Source organism: Branchiostoma belcheri, unplaced genomic scaffold, assembly GCF_001625305.1.
Source record: "Branchiostoma belcheri isolate BF01 breed outbred unplaced genomic scaffold, Haploidv18h27 scaffold30, whole genome shotgun sequence".
NCBI lineage: Eukaryota > Metazoa > Chordata > Leptocardii > Amphioxiformes > Branchiostomatidae > Branchiostoma > Branchiostoma belcheri.
The window spans coordinates 899547-924336 of record NW_017803910.1 but is presented as its reverse complement, the minus strand read 5'-3'; the positions used below and the strand labels follow the sequence as shown (position 1 = coordinate 924336).

At 41.8% G+C, this 24790-nt stretch overlaps 1 protein-coding gene and 1 pseudogene across 2 annotated transcripts in view; one reads left to right on the top strand and one right to left on the bottom strand.

The window, feature by feature from the left end:
* Positions 1–22960, top strand: part of LOC109474255 (non-homologous end-joining factor 1-like) — a 32236-nt gene extending 9276 nt beyond the window's left edge. The window contains exons 7-9 of one of the 2 annotated variants that reach the window (XR_002140468.1): positions 1189–1287; positions 22405–22594; positions 22924–22960. Coding sequence is in view for 1 of the 2 variants with exons in the window: in XM_019774527.1 (XP_019630086.1) it covers positions 1189–1287 (99 nt within the window). In the remaining variant the exon portion in view is untranslated. Of the gene's footprint in view, positions 1–1188; positions 1557–22404; positions 22595–22923 lie in introns of those variants that run through there. The other variant, XM_019774527.1, reaches the window with a different exon arrangement.
* Positions 12457–16897, bottom strand: LOC109474105 (annotated as a pseudogene).
* Positions 22961–24790: the final 1830 nt, after the last annotated feature.

Sequence of the window (24790 nt, the reverse complement as noted above, 5' to 3'; positions counted from 1 at the left end):
CATTACTAGTTGACATTTTAAAGTAATGTAACATGTATCACTCATGCAAATACATGTAATCTCAAAGAGAGTGGTGGAATTTAGTCTACTGGTCATGTTAAGGCAGAGAACACCTGTGGCAAAAGAAGGGTGTTTAAAGATTTAGACCTTGGTCTCACCTGTCCAGGCCTATTGTGCTGTGGCAGGTGTCCCTCCACAGGTGGTCCCCCTAAACGTTACAATGGAATCATCCATCATCAGGCCTATCATCTGTATGGAGGTTGACGGACAGTTTCTATAAATGTTATCTCCTCGTATCATCATGAAATGACAGGCTGCTCTTACACTGTTTTACACCAGTTTGATTAATTAGTTCTTGGATTTGTCTGCTTCATTTTTTTCTGATTTGCAACAAAAAGGTATTTAGGTTATGAATCAACTAAAAAATGCTCATATTTTGGTCCAAACAGTATAAGACAGTCCTTGTCTTCCTAGTTGTTGCAGTTTTTCCACCCAACAATGCAGTGATTTGATTCAGAGTTCAAGATTCATTGTTTGCATTATAAACCAGCCCGGACTTATACTGTTTTTGTGGAAAAGAAAGATGATGAAGTTAAATCTCCATCAGTATACAGAAGATGCAGCGCTGAATGAATAATACATACCATGAGTGGCACTGGACATGGACGTTTAATAAAGGGACAATCACATCAATATTTAACCACAGTATGAACCCACCATCATACATCATTTTCCTACAGGTGTGAATACTGTATGACTGGTCTCAACACTGGTCTCCAGTCTCCCATAGAGTTATGTAATCATCAAAGTCCCAATAACTAATTCATCATCAGTGAATACCAGACAAAGCAAATTTAAAATCCTTCCCAACCCTTTTGATGCATGAGGGCTGTGCCCATCTCCATTCCTGTTGCCCTCAGGCCACACTGTTTTGCGAGCGCTATGCGTAATTGTGGTAATGGTGTGTGTTCAATTTTCATACTCAAAAGTGCAGAGTGGTTAACAGAGAAAGCTGTATGTACCTTTCCTGAAGTCTTTGGTATGGCCCAGATGGGATTCGAACCCATGACTATTACACATCCTTGCTCTTTGTCTATAGCAAGAGTAGGTCCTCATGTGACCAAACATTGCTTGCATTATGTATTCATGCCGTATTTGTTGTTTGTTTGTTTGTTTGTTTATCTCCAGGATATAGAACTAATGAGACGAGAAGCTCTGCAAAAAAGACTACAAGAAGAGGCACAGAGGAAACAGGCCAAGAAGAAAAAGAAAGGAGCTCTTTTCTAGGTAGCAAAATGTCAATCATCATTTTTTTTCACAATTCACATGTTTTGTTCACTACTTGTTCTTGTTATGTTCAGTTCACGTTGAATTGCTGAAAAACTTAGGTAATTTAGTTCTTAAGAAACAACAAAAAATAAATATAACAGATTAAGACACATTTGTACAAAATTCTAAATAAGTTCAACACATCAAAACTTTATTACATATCTACGTCCTATGACAAATAGACACACGCACAGAATAACATTATACCACAGTACCTACTGATTTAAGTATAGTATGATGCTTAACTTTACTCCAACACAAAAGGTACATAATACTATTAACACAGATGAACATGCATGATAATTTGATTTAAGTATGTTAATGGTTAAAATCCTCAAGTAAAAAGATGCTTGATATGTCATGAAGTGAGAAGGTACATTTAGAGTGCAAGGATTACATTGTGCACAGTGCATTCATTCCTTGCAAATCCAATCACATTCAGGTAGATTTTGAGATTTCAGTAACATACAAGACGATGAGATCAACCAAGGTTGCTTGCAGATTTTGTTTCATAAAAATAGTTCAAATCATTCAACACAATATGAATGAGAGGTTCCAAACTTCAACAAAGGAATTGGTATAGACGACTAAGGTGTGGTCAATGAGGGAGAGTTTCACAAGTTCTAAGGTCACAAATGGATGTATTTTGCTTAGCAACATAAACTATTTCAAACCCCTTATTTCAAACTCATTCATCAAATGATTCTGGGGTTCTTCTGCATTTCATCTTCCAGCACCAACACAATTACACCTCATGCAAGCTACAAGCAACGTGTCAGAAGTAAATAAACTTTGAGTACAAGAAACATGGTATAGTTTTGATTTTGGGATGTATTCAGCCTTTTTGAAATCACCCTTTCTAGTTTTGCCAGTATTCCTGTTTCTAATTCTAATTCTGTCTTTAATTCTCAGCTAAGCATGCCCATTAATATATCCGTTGGTATGCATTCTAGACTTTGACATCATTTTCTTACAATAAAGGTCAGAAATAGTTTAGAGTAAAAAGTAACACAGTAGTGCTGGGTAATAAGTAGGGGACTAGAATGACCCCAGACTACCCCTCTATAACTGATGTCTGCAATTAGTGGTCGGACTAAAGAGGGGGTTTTCCATTTCATAGATTAAACAGATGTCAATTTATCCGCGCAATAAAGAATTTATGTGTCCATGTAATATTCCTATAGTGCATCTGGTGATGAATTGTGTCGTGGGAAGGGTTGTTTTAATTCTCTTCCACTCTTACAGTTACAGATCACATGCCAGACTTTTAGTTGTCATTTTAAAAATGCGTGTATAAATTACTACTACCACGAGCAGGGGATTCGCTGCTGGCAGGCCTGCCAGTGCTCCAACTGTTCCAGATGGTGTTTGTCCTTAGTGCTGAAACATTGGTTAGGCTAATGGTGGCGCTTTCCAATTAAGAGCGGACTCTATGCTTTTTACATTACTCTCAGCAACACCGTGTAAGGTCTCAAGGGAGGCCGTTGGGCAACCAATGACCCACCAAGAATCCTTTAGTCGCTGAGATGACGGAAAGATCGTTGAGAGGTCACCGTAAGACCTTTGAGATCATTGAGAGACCGCTGGGAGATCTTTCAAATGTTTGGACGGTCAACGGTTTTTCAAACGGTCTCACCGCTGCGGAATCCCCACTGAAGAGGGACAGGTTATCTAAACTAACGGCAGTTCCACTCATAGACTCCGGCATTTGCAACGCAGAAGAGTGTTTTTGCATAACCCTAAACATTACATCAGCGTGTACCGCTTCTTCAAAGCTGTATGCCAAATACCTCTGCACGGGAAATAAAGAACGCATCATTTCAACAATGCTTTGAGGGATGGGTGGGTCCGGACAACGACTGAACACATTTTCGTAATGTCTAGTCCTTTTGTCAAAGATGAAAGACCGACGCTAGTGAAGTTAAAACAGGGTTTGAAGTGTTTGGGCGTGTCGCTTACTTTGTCTTTGAGAGAAGTGGGACGACTTGTCGATAACAATGAAAACAAAGATGTCAGGAAAACCGCAGGGTATGGGTGGGACCGAACTACGTCAGTTCGAGTGGGGGAGTCCTCTTGACATACTAACATAAGCACCGGAGTTATGACGTGCTTAATTTTACCCCGTGGATACGGTGTAGTGGGCTATTTGAGAGGGCAACATAGGAGTCAGTTATCGTCCACATAAGAGGTTTTTATAGCGCTTTTTACGCAGATACATCTGACCACATAGTGAACTAGTCTGCTAATGATTTGTGTGACATTTTAGCAGGAAAGTATTATGTCCTACTTTTCTCATAGGGCCACACCCAACATTTCAAACCATGTTTAACCTTTGTTAACAACGATCTTTTATCTTTGACAAATTAGTAGACATCACGAAAATGTGTTCAGTCTTGAAATGACATTATACGGAACCACCCATTCCCAATAGGATTGATGAGAACAAAATCTTTGTTAAACAGTATTTGTTAGGACGTTTTACGAAAGTAGAACGCCCCGGAACAGGTGTCAACGAACCCACCAAAATGCAGGTGTGGCTGCTGATCTGTCATATAACATTACCTAACAGTACGTACCTACGTGTATCTCAATCAGCAATATTGGCCAGCTGTTGTATTTAGAACCGTGCTTTATCCAGCACGGTTCTGGATATTCCACTCTCGTACGCGTATCCAGAACCGTGCCCGGGGCAAAACTACGTTCTTGGATACGCTGGGACTATGCAGATCTGTGCCTGATCCTAACCCTAAGAGGCAGAGAACTAGATAGGCACGGATCTGGATACGATACCAGCGAAACGTCAGGAAATAATAGATAGTTTCTAATCTTTATACTTTTGAATAAAGGCAAGGGTCGTTGTAACACCATGATCAGTTATGATTAGTATTCGGTTATCTTCTACTTACGAATGTCCGCATTTTGTGATTTTGTAAACTTCAGTAATAGACTTTCTTCCCATTGTTTCATTGTTACTATTTTCAATAAATAGAAAAAATGTCACAGACTAGTATTATGCATACCTGTTCGGTGTAGTATAATTATATAAACGTATAGTTGTTGTCGACACCATCGCACATCCTAACCGATGGGCAAATAGAACGTCGCAGTTGATTGTTTCTGAACGGCCTTTGTATCCATGTATACATAAAGTGTGCACCAATATAATTGATGACTGAATATCAGGAATAAATCATAAACGGTCAGCCACAATAGTCTGGTAATGATATATCATACATCACACGTCACTTCTTTTTATGAATGGCCGTCACGTGATCTACCGATCGACACGCAAACTACATTGATGAAGAACAGGTGGTAATAGAGGGTACGTGACGTCATCAAAAATTAACGCGTTTAGGGCAACTTTCTCTCGAAGGGTGTTCCCTACGTTTTTTGCAGGCTGAGTTAAGCATGCGTTTCATCCGTAGATAACAAACAGTTCTGCAAGTATATTCTAGCAAATAAACCTTCCAATTGCGCTAATGAAAATGTTAGTATATACTTCTGCTATTTGTTTGGGACTCACTAGAAATATTGAATTCTGTATCATGAGTAAAACCAAATATAAGATTTTAAATACTCAAAGGAAACATTTAAAGCATTCTTTTTAATAAAAAGCCCTCTGAGTATTTCAGTAGGTTTCCGACTGACAGCAAACCTTGCGATCTAACTGACCTGGTGTCAACCCAGACAGAAAATGTGACCGTTTTGATTGATCATCGATTAAAATATTAATGAGTCGGGACTTCACCTCGAACTTCCGGACGGAAGGCGGGAATTCCCTGTCGTGTCAGGAGATGTGCAGGTATGAAAGGTTTCAGCAAGAGATTTATATAGTGCAAAAATGTCAAGGACCTTTATAATCTAACGGTCTTGCCGGATAGTAAAGTGGGGATTCAGCACAGGCGAGACGTCGGTTAGACAGCTGAGATTCAAAATTCAAATGCGGCCGATGACTTAACGGTCGTTTAGTGCCTGGGCGCTCAATGATCACGAATGTCTCCAAGCGATCTTTCAATGGTCTTGCAATGATCTCTTAATGACCTCCAAAGTCGTCATGAATTCTAGATTATATGTTCATGATCTCAATTATCTTTTAATGGTCTCTAAGGTATTCCGATGATCTTCACGATTTCCCAGTGATATTTCAATGATCAATGATGCTGGTATCTCATTGGTTGCCCGACGGTCTCCGTTCTGTGGAAATGGGAACTTCTGATTGGGCACAGCAGCAGTACTGAAGACTCGCTACTGTGATCCAATTTCAAATCACGCTTGGAGTTTTGATAAGCTTCTACCTTTCTCTTTGGCATGCTGACCCTTTCTCCTAGTTGAATTTTATGTTATATTAACAGCGCCCTATTAGAATTGTACTTTATTGAACCTCTAGGAAAGCCGCTGGTTGTATCTGATTCTCGATTGCAGAGTCACGCACCACCAAAGCGTAGTTTTGTTCTTTACATGTACGAAATGTATTATTCCTCCTAGCAGGTATACATAAAGCAACGCAAGTATCTTTGTAGCCATTTCAGTCTTCGTTCGTTCACTGCCCTTTGTCGTTGCCTGAAACTGTATTGACGGCAATGACGGAGGGTAGACAGGTCCCCAGGCCTACCGACATACAGTAGTTGGCAGCACAATTGCCCATCTGGCTTGAAGTTGTTTTCGAGAAGTGCAAATGTCAGCAGGGCAGCTATGTATATACAGGATGGACAGCAGACACAGAAGCGCAAAGTATTCCTTATTTAGCCATTTCCATGAAATGTCGAAGGTTTTCCGTGAAACTCGCAGGTGTGCGATACCTAATGGGTGCGTGTGTTCTCCGCAGGTTTTTATCTTTGCAAACGGTAGCTGAGGCTGCATTAGGCCGGGGTAATGGGGCGGTGTTTGTGGGAGGATTACGGGTAACCTGCCGTCTGACGGCGATACGACAGGTGTGACGCACGGCAAACGTGTGCAGGTGAAACTAGATCCACCTACGAACACATTACCATGCCAGTGTGATACATGATTCACCATTAGATTTACCTCAACACAGTTACGTTTTGAAACAAATACGTATGTGCACTGCTAGATTATTCTTTGCTGCTGCCTTTGTTCTGTACTTTTCTCATACTTGAGAACCTCTACTATTTCTAAAGCAAAAGGTTCAAGCTGAGGAAACGTGATAGCTTTGTATTTATCTTGAATCTAGGAAGTAGAAATCTGCCATATTACCGCATAGGAAGCCCATATTTTCTGAGGATATCTGGTTCGACGATTATTTTTTGAGAAGACCAAAGAGAAACATTCCTTTCTAGGGTCAAACTCAGACAGCTTTCGAAGGCCATGAGCCGTCACGGAGCCTTTTTGATTACAAGTGGAATCTGTTTTCTCAGGCGCACGGAATACCTTACTGCATGCTTCACATTTTGTCTTTCTTTGCCATTCTTTACCTTCTACATTCCCCCATCATGGGAGAGCTCTAGTCTATAGCACAACAGACACAAAACACACAAAACCTCGGCAGCCGGGAATGAGAGACAGTAACAAACATAAAAACACGTCTGTAAATCTGAAGATGTTTTATTTTCTTTCCTTACTTCGAGATGGACTGTGTATTCCTTTGGAGAAATGTATTTTCCTCTCTGATCATGCCTTCACATCTTTTAGTGGCTCATTACTTCGATTATGCCGCTTGTTATCATCCGTATCCTTAACGTCTTTTAACTCAGTTTCTTTCTTCTCGCAGACGAGACCGCGTAGTGGCTGACGAAATGTCAACAAATCCTTAATCCCTTCGTTCTGGTTGGGGCAATTTTTTCCTTGTCCCGTAACTTCTAGTCTCTGATGTTGTTATTGTTCTTTTTCTGAAGAAAAAAATGAATAGGAAGAAGATCGTGGGAATCTTGTTTGTTATTGTTCAATGCCGTGGCTTCACCTAGCCTTTTCAGCGGCAGTGAGGCTAGCGCCTGAAAAAAGCCATTAAGTTCCACCAGCAATGCCTGTGGGCTCTCAGATCATCAAATAATCAAGTAATTGAACAGCCTTATCTGTTAATGCACAATACTGTGTAGCTTATGCTTGCCCCAACACCCCAACATAGCTCGATTCTGACGACAATGCAGATGTGCAATCACTGCAAAGTTGTCAGCACGTTTCAAATAGCTTCGGTTCCTATCACTGATATCTGAAGACTGAGACGGGTTTTAAGGATGATCATCTTCCTTAAGGTCTGTTAAGTTTCTTGCACCAACTCCTCGAAGTCTGAAGACGTCTCGTGTTAAGATGTCAAGGCACGGGTCAGTCTCTGACGTCACCACAGTCCAGGGACAAGGCGAGTGTACACTGCCGGAGGTCAGTTGATCGTGAATTCAGGACGATGTCAATGACCGAACGCAATGTGACGAACCGGTTAACCACATACATTAAAGATTCTTTATCCGATGATGGGTAAAGAGGTACTAGACATTGGTCACATCGAGATAAACCATTTTCCCGAAGTGGTGGTCGATGGGGTTAGGGTTACGTAGAGGAGAAAAAGAACCCCACTTGCAAATTATTCACACTATTTGACCAGATTCTATGCTTTATAAACACATTGGACATTACATGAAGTCCACCGTTTGTGTAATTTCTTTTTCCTCCTTACAGAATGTCTTCTCATCTCGTTGACGTTGGCTTAACTGCCCTGGCACTGTGGCTCAGGAACCACTTCTGTTTACGTTATACCTGACTTCTTCTACAACTCTTCGTGTAGCTGTTTTCTTTCTCTCCAGACCACAGAAAAACACTGCGACCTGAAAACCGTCCAATGTTTACAAACTAAAGGTCGATTGTCTGACGAGGACCGCTTTAGTCTTGAACATCACTTGTCACTTGGGGTTGTCGGAAGTTGAGTTGGCCACAAATCGACCATGCTATCTGTTAGAGTGCAGACTGCTATTTTCAGTAGGACCCGCACTTGAGATAGCATCTTGGTGTGATTTACGACGGCTTCCTAGGCATGCGCGCCCCTCTTATCCTCCTCCATCTGACCTCTGACCTCCCAACACATCATCCACTTTGTCTGTCAATCAGGACTGACGTTAATAACGTTCCTCTGTTTCTCCTCTCACAACCGCGACATTGTTCTGCGAACTGGAAAAGTTTATTCGGCGCAAACAACTTGAGACCTTGGAGTCGCGGGGATTGTTGGAGCGGTGAAAGGGTCCGGGTATCTCCACATCTTTTCCTTCACTTAGCCCGGGTCCACCCTGTCTGTGGCCGGCTTCACCTGGGCGGCACTTCAAAGGACTCTGACGTCACCGCGGTGCAATAAATGGCCTCCAGCGCTCAGCGGGAGAGGGAACTGCCTTATGCTGCAGCTTAAGAAGACTCGTTCTGTTCTTAAAGACTTGGCGATTTCTTTCAATGTCTTAAACCGTTAAAGCTGACAAGAGCTTTCGTAGCAATATAAATGCAACATCAAACAAAAAAAAGATTTTAAGCCATAATACTCAAAACCTAGCTGTGGAGAAATGTCAGAAGTTATGCAACAGCGTTTTCTTCATTACCATTTGACCAGCCCCTGGTGTAGTGCTTGCACAACGATGTGGCCCAAGGGGTACAGAAAGGGTGATGTGCGCAGCCCTATACACCAAACAGTGTATGAAAGACTTTAACTTATTAACCTCACTTTCAATATCACTCTCTAATACCGTATCAGCTGTAATATGATGTCTGGACGTTTCGTAAGGAAACTTGGGTGCAAGATCGGTGTTGATGTATCTGCATATACTGCAAAGATACCGTTCCCGTTGGCTGTAAATTTCTACCTATACGTACAATATAGGCACGGAATGGATTGAAGGGTGCTATTTGTTGAATGACGAAGTTAACACTGTAAATAGAGTGCAGCAACAAAAATATCTAAATGTATAGACATTTTGCTTGCCACTAAAGGGCAAAGAACAGGCGCTTTTGTGTCCGAGGGGGGGGGGGCTGTAAAATTACGATGAGATAGAGTCCGTTGAGATCTAGGAATGCGTTGGACTAATTTTTGGCTGGTGCCTTAATGAAAGAACAGGTCAAGTACCTCATTTGTCTTGTGTTTTTATCTGCGATTGTGGTTAAATGGTCTTTATCGTAAGAAACATCACATAAACACTTAGTTTGGACCCGCGACGTCTGGCCTCCGTCTCCCCCTGCCGCCAGCCCGGGGTAATTCAACGTCAGGGCCGGACAATAAATGGCACAGGGCTGGCGACAGACGGGACACTGGCGACGGCGAGCGTACGTCCGAATACTTGTCTGCATGGTCGTCACTTAGGGCACGGGCATATTCGTCGTATTGTCGCTGTATGATCGCAAACTTGGTATAGTCGCGACTGCCTTGTTACCGGAAAGGCTGTCTTAGATTCCTATGGTTCTGTCGAAACCTGCTTCAAGATCCTACGACATCGCAATGACTTCGCACAAAACTGCACGATGACTTACGGTGAATGTAGCCGCGACGTAACATACCTTATAAAAGTAGCAAAGAAGTTGTATGTGTCTTGATGACGGATACCTTATAATCATGTTCCGTTCTGTCGTAGTAGTGTCCATCTTCAAGCAAAAGAAAGCATCGACTCAGCGTCTTAAAGGTGTTTTGGGGCGTTTTGGACGTCTTTCCATTAGGCTGTCGTTTTAGTCGTTTATTAGGCGAAAGGCTAAAGCTGCAGAGGCACAAGGCGCCGCAAAAACACACCTAAAACGCTGAGACGATCTGCCTGAAAATTATGTCCGACGCCATTGCGACGCTCAAGTGGACTTGGGACTCCCGTCTTATCTAAACGTAAGAACAAACTCACAAGTAAAACAAAACCATCTAATTATGTAAACTCGACCTTTCCTTTCCCTGCCGTACTACTACTGAAAAGTACAGCCATAGTAAACAAATAGACAGTCCGTATCTCAAATAATATCATAATTGGCATATTTGTATTAAAAATGCAAAAATTGTCTCAGAAGAGAATTCTTCTCCCAAACAGTTTGTTGTGTGATTTACGAACCGGTTTTTGACGAATCAAAAGCAAGGACACAAAGGTGAGGTGTAATAACCCCCTACCAGTCCTCCTTTATCAGGGGACGTCAGTCACCTGCCCACTCGCCGCCGAGCCGCGAGATAAGCGCTGAAGGGCCCCATTCAGCCGGGGCTGGTAATATGATACGGCTTGCGTGTGTAATGTGATACTGTCGCCGTGGGCGTGTCACGGGGTTATCGGGGATCACAGACATAGGTGTACACAGGGGTCGGCGGGGCAAGGACTGTTGGATAAACAACATGTCGGCCCTGCAGGCCTGGTAGTACGGACAACATCCACGCGCACAAACGTCTTGACTTGAAGATCAAACTATAGACTCATGTTCCAACAAGGATACGTTCACTCACTTTTCAACTGATTCTCTTTGGTCTTCATCAGGTAGACTGACCCACTGATTAACACGTGACCTGGCGCATTTTGTTCCGTTTTTTTTTATTCATCAAAACATAAAGACATAACAAGGACAGTGTGACGCTGCACTCAAGTTAACAACTTATATTAACAGCGCCACACACAAAAAAGGTACAATTAACGTTTAAATATACAAAGTTGACATGTGCGCCGTAGTCCCACCACCCCAAGACATTAAAATATTAAATTAAATGCTAACAGAGCTATTTGAAAGATAAGATTACATGGTTTACATGATTTTGTTCCGTTGGTATCGAAAGGGAAGCGGGTCCTTTCCGATGATTAGTGATGGCATGCGCATTCAGAGGATGCTCGTATGTAAATGAGCCTTCGCGTTTTGGGAAGTTGCTTTGACAAATGTTGTTGGTTCTTAAATGTGTTCTTGGTTCGGCAATCTCCAATCGGGACCGCCTATTCTCCAAGCAGAGGCAAATGGAAGATAATCCCGATCGCTGGTACCCCCTCCCCCGGTCGAAACCTCGGAGAAAAAACAACAACCCAAACCTCGAGGCCAAAGTGCCACCAGATTTTTAACAAGGAAGGGCCATTCTAACTCAGAGAAGAATGGCCCTTCAAAAGTTACAAAGAACAGAGTTACGTAGAGTTTGCTGACCAATCCCCTGTGCGTGTCTGAAGTAGACTGTAGCTAAAGTAAGGGCACAGCTCGCACTCGGTCAATGTTTACGTTTACCAGTGACAGACTGTTGCATGTGACGTTTGTCTCCACTGCCTGGCAAAATACACGTCCTGTCCTTTCTAATCCGACAAAAAGCACTTCATACCCACTTCACCATCTCTCCAGGCTCTGAATACAGCTTGTTTCCCTTCTCCTCAACCCTCTGCTTGTTCCCATTTACGGCATTGTCCGGAGGGTTGGGGACTAACAGGTGTTCAAAGGGCGCCGCACAAAGCCGGTGTGTACCGTCTGCGCTAATCTGGCGCAGGTAAACAGTACCTGCCAGGACTAAGACTAATCAGCTATTTCCTCCGCGGGCTGGACCGATCCAAGGGGGGCAAAACACCAAGTGTTCGTGATTCTTGACTTTTTATATTAGATCAGCGGCATCGCTGAAAAATGTGCAAGTTTGTCTAAAACAACCAAATTTGGCACATATCTACTTTAATTCATTGTAGGGCTTTAGTCCAGTGATAGATATGGTATGAAAGTAAATTATCACTTCTATGTCGATTATTTCTCAATATCTTAATTTAAAGACGAAGGGGACAAGAAAGAAACATAGAAAATACTTAAAACCTTCTTTCTAATGGTATGCCCATGCTCCAGTGTAAAGAGTGGGCAGGGAGCAGCCACATGACTAAGCAGTATACTGGTCATACATATGGCTAAATGACCCATTTGTAACTTTCAAAATACGTCCAAAAGCATGGCCACTTTCTTTAGGTTCTCTGATAAGTGTCGTTTTGCGACCTCTACTGTTGTGACAGTACAAAGGTCTGTTAAGTGGCACTGAAAGACTCCACATCAGATCATTAATAAAAAAGAAAAGGTTGTATTTTTTTGCCAAAACGTTCGACGGAACAGAAACTGCAACAAAGTGGCGTCGTCATTAATCATGTTTCTATCATTCTAATGTACAACAATGGTTTCACTGGAAAGGTTCTAAATAACGGTTTTAGTACTGTTAAATACCTTCGTTGACCGGAAATACTACAAAGCGGACACTTCCGCTCCCCCGCCAAGTTCTTCCCTTTCCTCCTCTCTTCTAACAGTAACAATAGTCGCTAACTTGTACTCTTACATTCTCTCTGACCCAGAGGAATACTTGGCGCCAAATATCGTTCAACTCGCCACGTCCCAAATGTTGCCTAAAAGGAAGGCGATACATTTGATTTCCGATCATTCAATGTAGCAAGTCGTTCGAAACAAGACTGTTGAGTCCCCTCCACTATGTGGAAAGCGCGTACAAGAATAGAAGGCAAAGATTGCCAGGGGAAGAACACACACAAACATGGATAACTTTTCTTCCCCGTACGTATATGGGTCAGATGTATTTGTAGAGGGATTAAGGCACAATCAAAGGGATACAATAAAACGGTCCCAAATCTGGGGAAAAGGGAAAACATTTGGGAAGTTGCTAGGTTGGACACCAGCAGACTTCAATTCAATGCGCCAAAAACTGTCAGTCGTTTCTAGCTCATCGATTCGCGTAATTTGGCAGGTTTGTTGTCATTGTATCCAGATTATTACGTATCAGTACATGCATGTACCCATATACAATGTATCTATATTTATCAATATATCTATATGTATGTCTATGTCTATCTATCTCTCTATATATATAGAGACTTCGCCAAAAACCATCCGTAGTCGCACCTTAACACCAAGGGAGAGGTGTAGGAGTAGTTGGGTAGAATGGAATTCCAGGTACGTGGCTCACCGCACACTCGTGGTCTGAGCCCCACTCTGAGAGGTTGACATGTTAATCCCCTATAACAGCTTAATTTCATTTTAGTCATGAGGAATCTAGAGACATAGGGCCGTTGGTGGGGATAGAATAAACACCCTTTGAACTTAACACAACAATGGTAGGAAAGACAGGACTACCTACGCCATATGTTTGCCAGGGTTTTATATGTTGGCATGTTAATCCTGCAATAGAGTTTCATTTGATTCCAATCCTGATCTCATAGGGGAAAACTAACAACGTAAGATCGTTTGTGGACCGTAACAAACACACTTTGACCTCAAGTAACAGCTATGGAGAAGAAATACGTTACTCAAACACCTGCTTATGATTTGACTTACTTTTTTTCAATAAAATGATATTAATTTTCATTAATGGTATTGAAATAGGTTCTTTCAACTTGTTCATTTTTATTGATACCTTTAACGTATCGCAATAATAGATATGCTTACACTGTATGTTACTTTTTATTATGATATATGTAGCTTAGTAAGAGAAATTTTTTGTTTGATCATTTACGTCGATGAAGGACCATGATCCAGGTAATGAGATACACAAGAAAACTGTTCCTTAAGCATTTGGATACTTGCTTGAGTAACAGTTTTCTTGTGTGTTTCATCATTGATCTATTTCAGTGCTTTTGAAAGAAATTAATGTACACAATCTGTCCAGAAATCCATAGACCACACTTAAGACAAATTTATAATATAAACGTGCATTATCCCATGGGACTTAATGTGGGTTGCGGCCTTGAAGGTACGGTTCGTTATCTGGTAACATTATAGCTAATTAATCTTAACTAGTTGAAATAAATGCTTAAAACAACCTTGATTACTGAAATTAACCCCAAATTAATTGCAGCAGTTGTATGCCTTGAAAATTAAAAAGAGTCAATAAATCAGCAACGTAGTTTGCTTTTATGATCAGCTGGCGGTATAACGACATGTAGTTTGTTGTGTGAGTTGACCTCATGATACTTGACACACGTACCACGCGTTCCACCCACCCGCTCTCGTGTCCAGGATCCCCAGGCGTGGTCTCCCCTAGCAACCACCTGACTGTCGCCCGGCAGTGACGGCAGGTATGCCGATAGACCCCACACGGTCTCCGCAATAATAATCATAACACATGATGGATGGTTTTATCAACAGTGTCAGCAGATGTGTATAATTAAAACGCGAGAACGGCAAGAGAGTTGCAAACAAACCGGGTAACAGGGGTTATGACAGGAAATGGAAAAGAAAAGTCATAGTCGAGAACCCTTCTGTTGTTGTGATTCCCGGTAATACGGTTAAAGTGATGCGGCTTACCATGGATTATGGAAAAAGGAAAACATGAGTCATGTAAGCCTGGTAGATAAGAGTTGTTTGGCGACTACTTCATTTATTTTCAGTAGATAAAGATTGTGTGTTGTTAAAAATTTTTATCAAGAGATAAAAGAAACAAGTTATAGAGATAAAAGAAACTTGGATCTCAGTACGGACAATGGGAAAGAATAGAAATACTTTTTTGTAATATGATGTGTTCTCGATCCAAAGTTCGAAAGAATAATATTTGAAGATATTTGGATTGCAATGCCAGCTCGATAGCGTTATACTCTTTGCCATTATGGTAGTGCCTAATCTCTACCTGCATTAGAGTCGTTGGTTGGTTGGTTGGTTGGTTGGTTGGTTGGTTGGTTGGTTGGTTGGTTGGTTGGTTAGTTGGTTGGTCGGTTGGTTGGTTGGTTGGTTGGTTGGTTGGTTGGTTGGTTGGTTGGTAACTCCCTTGTTAAATGTAGGGGTACGTTAAATTGTGTATCTGTAGTTCTGCACGTTATATATCGTGATATCTGTACGTTATATATATCGTGTTATCTGTACGTTATATATATCGTGTTACCTGTACGTTATATATATCGTGTTATCTGTACGTTATATATCGTGATATCTGTACGTTATATATCGTGTATTATGTTAAGTAGTTATTTTGTATGTTTTGTATCGCGTTATCTGTACGTCATGCATCGTGTATTCTGTACTTTAAATATCGTGTATTCCGTACGTCATACTAGTATATCGTGTTACCTTTACGTTAAATATAGTTTTATATGTATGTAATATCTGTACGTTATATATCGTGTATTATGTTAACTATATACCGTGTATTCTGTACGTTTTCTATCGTGTTATCTGTACGTCATGTATCGTGTATTCTGTACTTTAAATATCGTGTATTCCGTACGTCGTACTAGTATATCGTGTTACCTTTACGTTAAATATAGTTTTATATGTATGTAATATCTGTACGTTATATATCGTGTATTATGTTAACTATATATCGTGTATTCTGTACGTTTTATATCGTGTTATCTGTACGTCATGTATCGTGTATTTTGTATGTAATATCGTGTTATCTGTGCGATATATATCGTGTTATCTGTACGCTATTATGTATACCGTGTTATCTGTACGTTATATGTCATGTTATCTGTACGTTATACATCGTACATCGTTATATATGTAATGTTATCTGAAGGCTGAAGACCTTCACCTTGTGTTGTTGTGTTGTTGCTGACGTGTCCGCTGTGAGGGGTCCGTTGTTGACCATGTCCCGGCCCGCCGTACGTCTAATGACCGTCCTAAGGGTCCCATTGTTGACCGTGCCCGCGCCAGACGGCTCCCAGCCCGGCCCTGGGAGGCCGACAGTACCGACATATTAGTCACACCGTGCCCGCCTGCTGTATACACCTGCATTCCGCTCGCTCCTCCAACGGTAGACGTTGCCATTGGTTACTACAGGTGTGCTGAGGAATTCAAACACCTGTTCTCTGTTGTCGTTTCAGTGTTTGTTATTTCTTGCACGACAATTCTTTAAATTTCGTATTTTCTATGCTTTTGTCTATACGTTCTTGCTCCACTCCTTGTTTGTGTCCTTTTTCTTCACCTTCTGTTGTAATTATGATATTTGTCATTAATTAGCTTATAGCCCCACCCTCTCTCTCCTTTCTTTGCTTTCTCGTTTTCTCTTCCTGTTTTTTCCTGTTACTTCCCCTACTTAATTCAGATTTCTCAATGTAATTCTTTCTTTGTCAATATTTGTTCTACGCTGTAGAGATTGACTTTGGCCCTCCCTTCCGTTTTCCCACAATTAGATTTTTTACAAACACACTTTTGACCACTTCATCAAATTCCTCGCGCTCCTTTGCTAAAACAATATCCAGTTAAGCTTCGCTGTTATCAATAGGCACCATTAAGTGGTCCCCGAATCTGCTAAACATGTCAATATTGAATGGACGTAGTACATTCATTTTACAGTGTTTTTTCGTAAACATGTCAATTACACTTTGCCGTGTCTAAACCCTTATGTTAATGATATTTCGGTATATAGACGGCAGCCTGCTTTGAATCTTGGCGCTTTAAAAATATAGAATTCAACGGATAAGTGGGAAAGATGATTATGACATTCAAGCCAAATCAGACCAGATTAGGTTAATTATTCCCATTGCTTGTCAATGTTTTGGCTGTATAATCGGAAGCTTCTTTCTGTCATAGTTTCGATCACTCGAGCCCCCCCCCCTCCTGCTGTGACCTCTTGACCCAGTTGTCCGTCATGACCTGGTAACAAGAATAATGTCGCGGTATGGCTTGCCTTACCACCAGCGGAGCTGAAGTGGCCGGCCCGGGCCTGGTCACCAGATGACATGTCACCTGCCTCGTCACGTGGAGATTTTTCTGGGGCTGTTGCCTGGCAAACACGCCCTGTATACGCAAAGTCAGCTCTTTTATAATCGCGATGCAACCATTACTAGTGTTGCAATGCGCTTTAAGTAGAGCACTACAGGACGTTGTCATAGCCACTACACAGATCACGTCTGTAACCGATTATTTTGGAATAACAGACACGAGTCTCTGTCAGTTCAGTTGTAGCAGGCAACAACATGGGGTCAGCGGTGGGATACTAGTACATTGTACTTTATATTGTCCCTATTTGTCTTCTTTATGTTCTGACATGGGATGGCACGGAGCTCCAGTTTATAGGCATTTTATTTCTTGACTCTTTAGAACGTCTTGTTTGAGGATATGTTTATAAAACGTTGCCCGGTCCTCGAGGGAGAACTTTGTTCCTAGTAAAACACAAACTCACCGCAAGGTCAGAGACTTCAAACAGGCTGTCCAGTGGCAAATTGCTGGCCAAACATCTGCATACCTAGTAAGGTTAATGTATAGTGATAACAAAAAAATCTGTAAGTTTGTAGCTTTTTGAATATCTATTAGATCATTATCATATTTTGTACTTCTATTACTGTATATAGTGATCATATTGTCTGTATATTTTATGACGTATGTTTGCCATGCCGTCTTTCCCGGTCGTACCAAGGAAGGCCTTCACTCCGTCTCCATAGCATAAATATCGTTAACGAAAATGGCGTCTGCGAATATATCAAGGATTTAAGCTATGCATTCTTAAATATTAGTTCACATTACCACTATTTTATCGATAACATCCTCTGGACACCCTAAAACTAATGTAAAAGCGTGAGGAAAAGATGCATACATTTTGAAAGGAATCAACCCAACCTATGCCTAACCTGGTCAACCTAACCCTACCCCTCAATGGTAATTACGCAATAGTTATTTTCGGTTGTGTGTATGTACCTCGCGTTACGTCTGTTTTGTAAATGTTGTCATTTTGCTGTATCAAACATTTATGCAGATACATCCAAACGTCATTAAGGCCTGAAATGTCAATTTACAGAAGTAATTGATCAATTAAGGGTCTGTTTTGATAGTTTGACGTTGTGAATATACCGTATACCCCTATTAAACACCACTGTTTAATAATTACCTTTCTTATGGAGAGGTTCGCCCGAGGGATTTTCCTTTGGGTTGAAACTGCGTTATACAAATCTAGTTGACGACTTTCACCTCATAAAACGACATGGATTTCACTTAAAAGGTAGAGAACTACATTAGAGCGTCAACTCAACTGTGAAAAAAATTTAAGCTAGAAACCCGCCAAACCAGATACCCCAAGGCCAGAATAGAATCTCCCAACAGTCCTACTTCCGATGGTACAAATACGAGTTTTGTTGTAGTGTAGTACGTGTCTATACATGCATGGATACAATGTAAAAACCATTGTTCTAAAACTGATCGATGGTAATTTCAAGTCTGCATCTATTTTTTTCTATCGTACCGGTGCGGCTTTGTCTTCTCCATGATTCAAACGACAGCCCCCCCCCCGAAACCTTGAATAGACATCTCGATGTCGAGACAAATGCATATACATACACACATACACACGCATACATACCCAAACGAGAAGACATAAACCACCACCAATATAAACTATTACCAACTGTCCTACGTTCCTTTGTGTTGCCATGGTAACGCAGACGACCAGGGCTATGTGGAGTGAGTGGCTGACAGCCCGCGTTGGGGGGTACGTGACAAACAGGTCCGAAGTTCAAGTGGTGCTATCGAGGGATTAATGGTGATATATGGCGTGTTGTAAACCTGTCGGCGTGCTGCCGGCCCTGAGCCGTCGCCATGGCAACCGCAGAACACTGTCGGACGGCTTTTATGCCGGGGTGGGAAAATGGCGACGGACAGACAGGTGGATGAAAGACTTGAGAATGCGCCAGCACTTAGACTGTCACATTATCGTGATTTTAGAACAAAGGGGGTAGAACAAACCGACGTCGGTGTACTGTTGTTGTCCTGTTTGTGTCCGAACGCTGCAGGAAATGGAGTCGTTACATAATCCCCTTGACCCCGGTTATTGCATTGTAAGTGCCACGTTGGACAAAGCCTCAAAATAACCAATACAATACTTGACATTCGTGTGTGCAACTAGGGGTAATCTTTTCCTTCATAAAAGTTCGTCCTTGCCCTAGAACAAATTATATACTTCATTCTGATATTTATCCACTGTCAAAGAGGCATCTAAGAAAACGACTTCTCGTTCATGGGGTAAAAACAGCAACTTTTTTTCCTGTCAGTACATTCACAGAAACGTTCAGAAAGTCCCTATCGTAGGATCGAAACGATCAAAAAGTCAATATTTCGGTAATTTCTTTCCATAAAGAAGTTGATTCTACCCTTATCACATTGCTTGAATGACAAAAAATATGCGGTTATAAAGTTTTGTTCTTGATAATATTACCAGTTTAATTTTGGCGGCCAAAATACTAAAAGAGGGGCCTTCAAAATAATATTACGACGGTGTGCCATGGAAACGGCCTGTCCATGATCACACTGCCTTTAATGCGGTCTGTGATGATGTACAGGCCGCATTTAACGTGTTAACAGAGTGCTGGAGATTTCCGGTGTATAATCACACCAAACAGCTCACTGCATCTACAGGAGGAACCGTAACCTCTCCCTGTACAAACACGTGAACTTGAATGAAGTGAACATGCGCTTGTTTGACTTGGTTAGGTGGGGCGTGTTTGATATTTGATATAGAGCTCAGTCAAAACATTTGTTGGAGGAAAGACTGTTTAAACACCCCATCGGGTGATGTTGTGTCACTGCACAGAATATAAATTATTCTGTCTCTCTTGTACTCACCCCTAAAGTAAACTGTGACTTATGGCGCGCTTATATTTGCCGCACGATTTTGATGTCGTAGGATTTTTAAGGACAGAACCAACCACCGACAACAAGGCTCTAAGACTGTCTTTTAGATAAAAAGACAGCCGAATATTGTACGACATATGTACGACTATACCAAGATCAGATCAGATCGTACGCCGATCGTATTGCGAATGTGACAGGACATTATAGCAGGGGCAATATTTACTCCTAGTACAGATTCGATTATTGGCATCAAGAGAATACTCATTTTGTTTCATTTTCGTCATTACTGTAAGGGTATCTTAATTATAGTTGATGAGTGTAAGTAGAAAATGACGACACTAGGTACTTATCTTGATTTTCAAGTATGATTGGAATTATATGATTTAAAATTACACTTATTTCAAGTGTAAGCAAATTCTATATTTGATGTAAAGGCTAGGTGCAATTAGTGAAATAACCATCCATTAACACAATGTTTGAGTGAAAACCCAGGTTGGGTGACGTCACGTCACGTGACCTATCTCTGACAGGTGTGATGAGGTCAGAGGTTATCAGTTGTGAGACCCGTTGGTGACTTATCGCCGTTTGTAGCGATAATAGCACATCACCCGGCAACCTCACGTCTGTCTTGACGCGTGTGCGGCTGGAGGTAACGTCAGGTGACGAGTCCTTACTTAAGGCACAGTCACGTATACGTCGTACAATATTTTTACCTCCGTACACGGAGGTTTTGTTTTCGGTATGTCCGTGACTAGCTTGTGTTTCCGTAGTAACGTTCACGTGCTAGGAACGTGGGAGACACTGACAGGAAGTTTGGTAAAAGGTCCCAGAAAAGGTTATCTCTTTTCCTGTCTCCAATTTCCTGCTACGCGTATGTCTGTTGTCTTGTGGGTCCGGTAGGGTAAACAAAATCGTTCACATTATCCTTTTCACACAGTCTATCAAAAAGACACGTGGTAGCGTGTCCAACATGTGTCTTAAGATTTCATTCAACACACACCGTCAGAAAGGAAATGATATTTCAGTAAAAATTGACCATGCTTTGATAGCTGATCGTGATGTCGATCTTACTGATTGTTGTATGTTTGTACTACAGATGGGTTTCATCGCCAATATTCCCAGCCACTTTCACACCTATTCAGCTCTTATTGCCACTTAGCTCGCCCCACAAGGAAGAAAACATTTCCGTACTTGGCGGTAAACATATGTGCTAAATTGCCATTGTGCTGGAACATTTGCCCTAATATCTATAATTCATCATCATATAAACCCTTCATGCCGCTAAAATGCCTGGCTATCGAATGCGATATTAGCTGGTTAGTACGTCACAAATCAGGTGACCATCACAAATCATGCCACGTGGTTTGTAACAACTTTTTACAAGAATAGGGTGAGTGGGAAAATGTGCATACGAGAGCAGACTGAGGATCAAAGGTCTTCCTTCCAGAAATATCCGTTTATGATCAGCAGCCATGATATAAGTGTCATTGTGATATTCACCGGAAATTCTAACTTTGGCAGACTGCGACACAGGCCTTAAACGTAAAATGGCATCCAAAAACTACGTTGAGAACAGCATAGCTACATTCATAAGATGGTCCAAGTTAAGAATGAACGTAGCCATCCTTAACTGATGTAGCTAGTAGTGCAATGAGGCCTAGTAGGTTTGGTTCTCGATACGTGTGATGGGTTCTTTTTACGTGGAGAGGCTTAACGCTTGAGGCTCACGCCTGACCCCCCCCCCCAAAAAAGAAATAGATATAAGAGGGATACGGTAGAATTATCAGCAATAAAGACTAATTTTCTTTTAATAAATGTTGTGGATGTAGCCATCATTAGACGTCCTCTTTGCTGGTGCCATCTGTCGGCCAACTTTCTCAAACACACGAACATTACCACCTCGTTTGTTCACTCGTAAACCTGTCGGGCGGCTTCGGAGACGTTTCTCGGATAGCAGAGTTATGTTTCTTCTCACCACGGCGCGAAAAAATGCGCTAAAAATAACGACAATAACATGTACATTACGATCACAAATATCTTCATTCATGGACGTGGCTACATATCAATGAATATGGATACTGTTGAATGGAAATGGAATGAAACGACGCAAAATTGTAGCTTTCTTATACCTTATGACTCATACTAGCTTCGGTCTAGTTCACTTCTACCAGGCTTCAGATGGGTCTGGAAAGAGTAGAAAGTGATGGTTTTAGTGAGTGTATTTAAAAAATGTGCCTAAACTAGAGTTGAGTTAAAAGTGAGCTAATATAAGTACCAAATGCGTAGATAAACTAATAGCCATTAGCAGCCACGAGGACACTTACGTAAATCTCTAGCTAATTGTGTGGAGTGACAACTATCACGTAGAATAGAAAGTAAAAACTCTAATGTAATTAAGAAAATTAAAAAATAAAAGCAGTGCTGTGGTCCATGCGGACTCTAGATACGTGGTTTAATCATCGTAGGTTAATTCATTAGTAAGCTAGCGATTACCAGTAGCATGTTAGTGATTATACTGTTGAAACATCAGCTCAAGTAAAGAGCTAAATTGTTGACATCATATGTTTATGTTGGTACTATCTCATGTCAATCAATCGCCATGTTTGTGATTTTTCTTCATTTAATTAGACGGCCATACAAGTTCCCACGGTCGGTGTGCGGACAACATGACAGGGCCGTATCATCTCTGGACTCCCGCGTGGCGCACATACCTGGGCTCCGTATTTCTGGCAACTCGCGCGCTTTGAAGGACCTTGAAGAGGACGGTGGCCGTGTGTCGTCTGATTGGTCGCCATGGCAACGGCTTCAGACATGCCAGGTATCTCGCCGTGTATGATGGGTATGTTTGATGGGTTATGGGGTCAGTGACCTTTGCATGTTTTCCGTACAGCAAACATCAACAAGAAGGTTGTAGCCAGGGGTCGACACAGACACTCTCGTTTATTCCATAGACATTTTCCCATGACTTTTCATAGGACCAACGTTTTCCGTCAGTTTTATCAACTTTAAGTAGAATTTAAGCAAACTTCCTTACCATCTCCGTTCTACGTAGCATAGTCATTAATTAATGCGAATACATGAGTCGGTATTTTCCTTTGCATTCTGCATTCTGATATTTCCCACTCAAAAAATCATCCATTTTTTCAGGACACTGACTTCTTGAACCGACGCGTACTGAGGATGTGAGAAAAAGGAACTAGACTAGAAAAACATGAGGTAAGGTGAAAAAGGTAAGGTGTCGACTGATTTTATAATTTAATTCTTTGCTTTTGTCTCAGAGAGGGAAAGAGCATGTGGCGCTTTGTATGTCCGTGTCTAGTGCGGCGGCAGCGTTTTTCGGGAAACGACGCGCGTTATGCCGCGGACGAAGTTTTGCCGCGGACGGAGTTTTTCCACGGAGGAAGTTTTGCCAAGGAGTGAGTTTTTCACCGACAACAACTGTTGATGAAGACAAATGAATTTCGTGGCTTCCGACTTCCGGAGAGTCAGCGAATGGATCATACATCTGATGGAGGTTGACCGAAAATTTATGGTAAGTCTTTCTTTCCATGTTAGAACTAAGTCTTAAACTTTTAAAACTATGCATTCTGTCAATTTGAACACAGATGAGCTTTCATACTAATGGATTTGGTGATGCTGATGTTCCAAGAGCTGTACGTTTGCCAGGAAGAGCCGTATCATTCCTAAATTCTTTTCAAGTCTGTATTCCCTCACGTCGAGACAGTACTGTTCAGTCAGGAGGCTTGACATAAACCCGCGGTCTCCACCTGTTTGCGCCCCGGCGCCGGTAGCTAACTGCGGGGGAGGCCGCCTGTCATCCCGGCAGATCCCGCGCACAATCCCGCCAAATCCGCCCGTAAATGCCGCCCTTTCTTCTGGGCGATCCCAGCTGCGCAGGCGGAACGACTCTCGGTCTGTCCTCCCTCTGTTCTCCCCTGTCTTGGCGCTTACCTCCGCGTCAGAGAAGGCGACGGCCTCTAAGCTGGTCTGAAGACGCTCCCATAACGGATGTAACCATAAGGCCTTTTCTTCCGTTTTCATCCATCCTTTTGCACACATGAGCGAACCATGTGTACTGAACTCGAACATATGAATCTAAACGAGGTCATGAGTAAGTGCGTAAGTGCCCTGCCCATTTTTTAAAAAAAAGAACAGAAAAAGAACATAAATTAGGTTCTAAAAACTGGACCCCCTTCTCTTACTTACAATCTCCAAGGGGACCCTTACATCTGCTTGGAGGTTACTGTTAAATGTCTACACCGCAGCCGATAACCTTTCTTCATCTTCCTGACCTTTGTTGTTTTACTGCTGTGCGCCTTGCTATTTACACGAGGTTCTGAGTGAAAAGGTCCTCACTGTACAAGGTTCAGTCAACCTTATCAGGAGGGCTATATTTAGCTGCCATTGGCAGTGTGACTGACACGTCTACATTCATCTTTATTTCTGAAAGATAATAAACAGGTGTCAATCATTATAGTCTGTTCTATTCCATTCTATTATGTCCTTTTCCTTTTCTTCATTTGACACAATGACACAATCTCATAACTCTTCATAACAATCTCATAACTTCTTCCTCACCCAGGTGGTGTCAACCTACTCTTAAGTTCGCCCCACTTCCTTTGTCTGACCTTTTGACTCATTTTGCCTGTCAATGCCCCACCCAAGTGGTGTCAACCTACTCTGCCCGGACACACATACACACAAACCCACATGCAGCTCAGCCACCCAAAATAATGCTTCCAAATAGTATCTACTACGTAAAAACGCCCACTAAGAAACCTACTATAAAGGCTACCAATCCATAGGTCTTTTTGACCCTGAGGAACATTTGGCGTTGTTCCCACCATGAACAATACAGTGTTGAACTTGCCATCCGACCCTTTTGTCCCGCTGCCATTCGGATGTTGCCATTCACTTAATTGGAGGGCGCACATTGTACGAACGTTACAGTTAAACAAAGGCCGAACAAAGTGACACAGGTGCAGCGGACATGTCTTGGGGGTAATTCTGATAC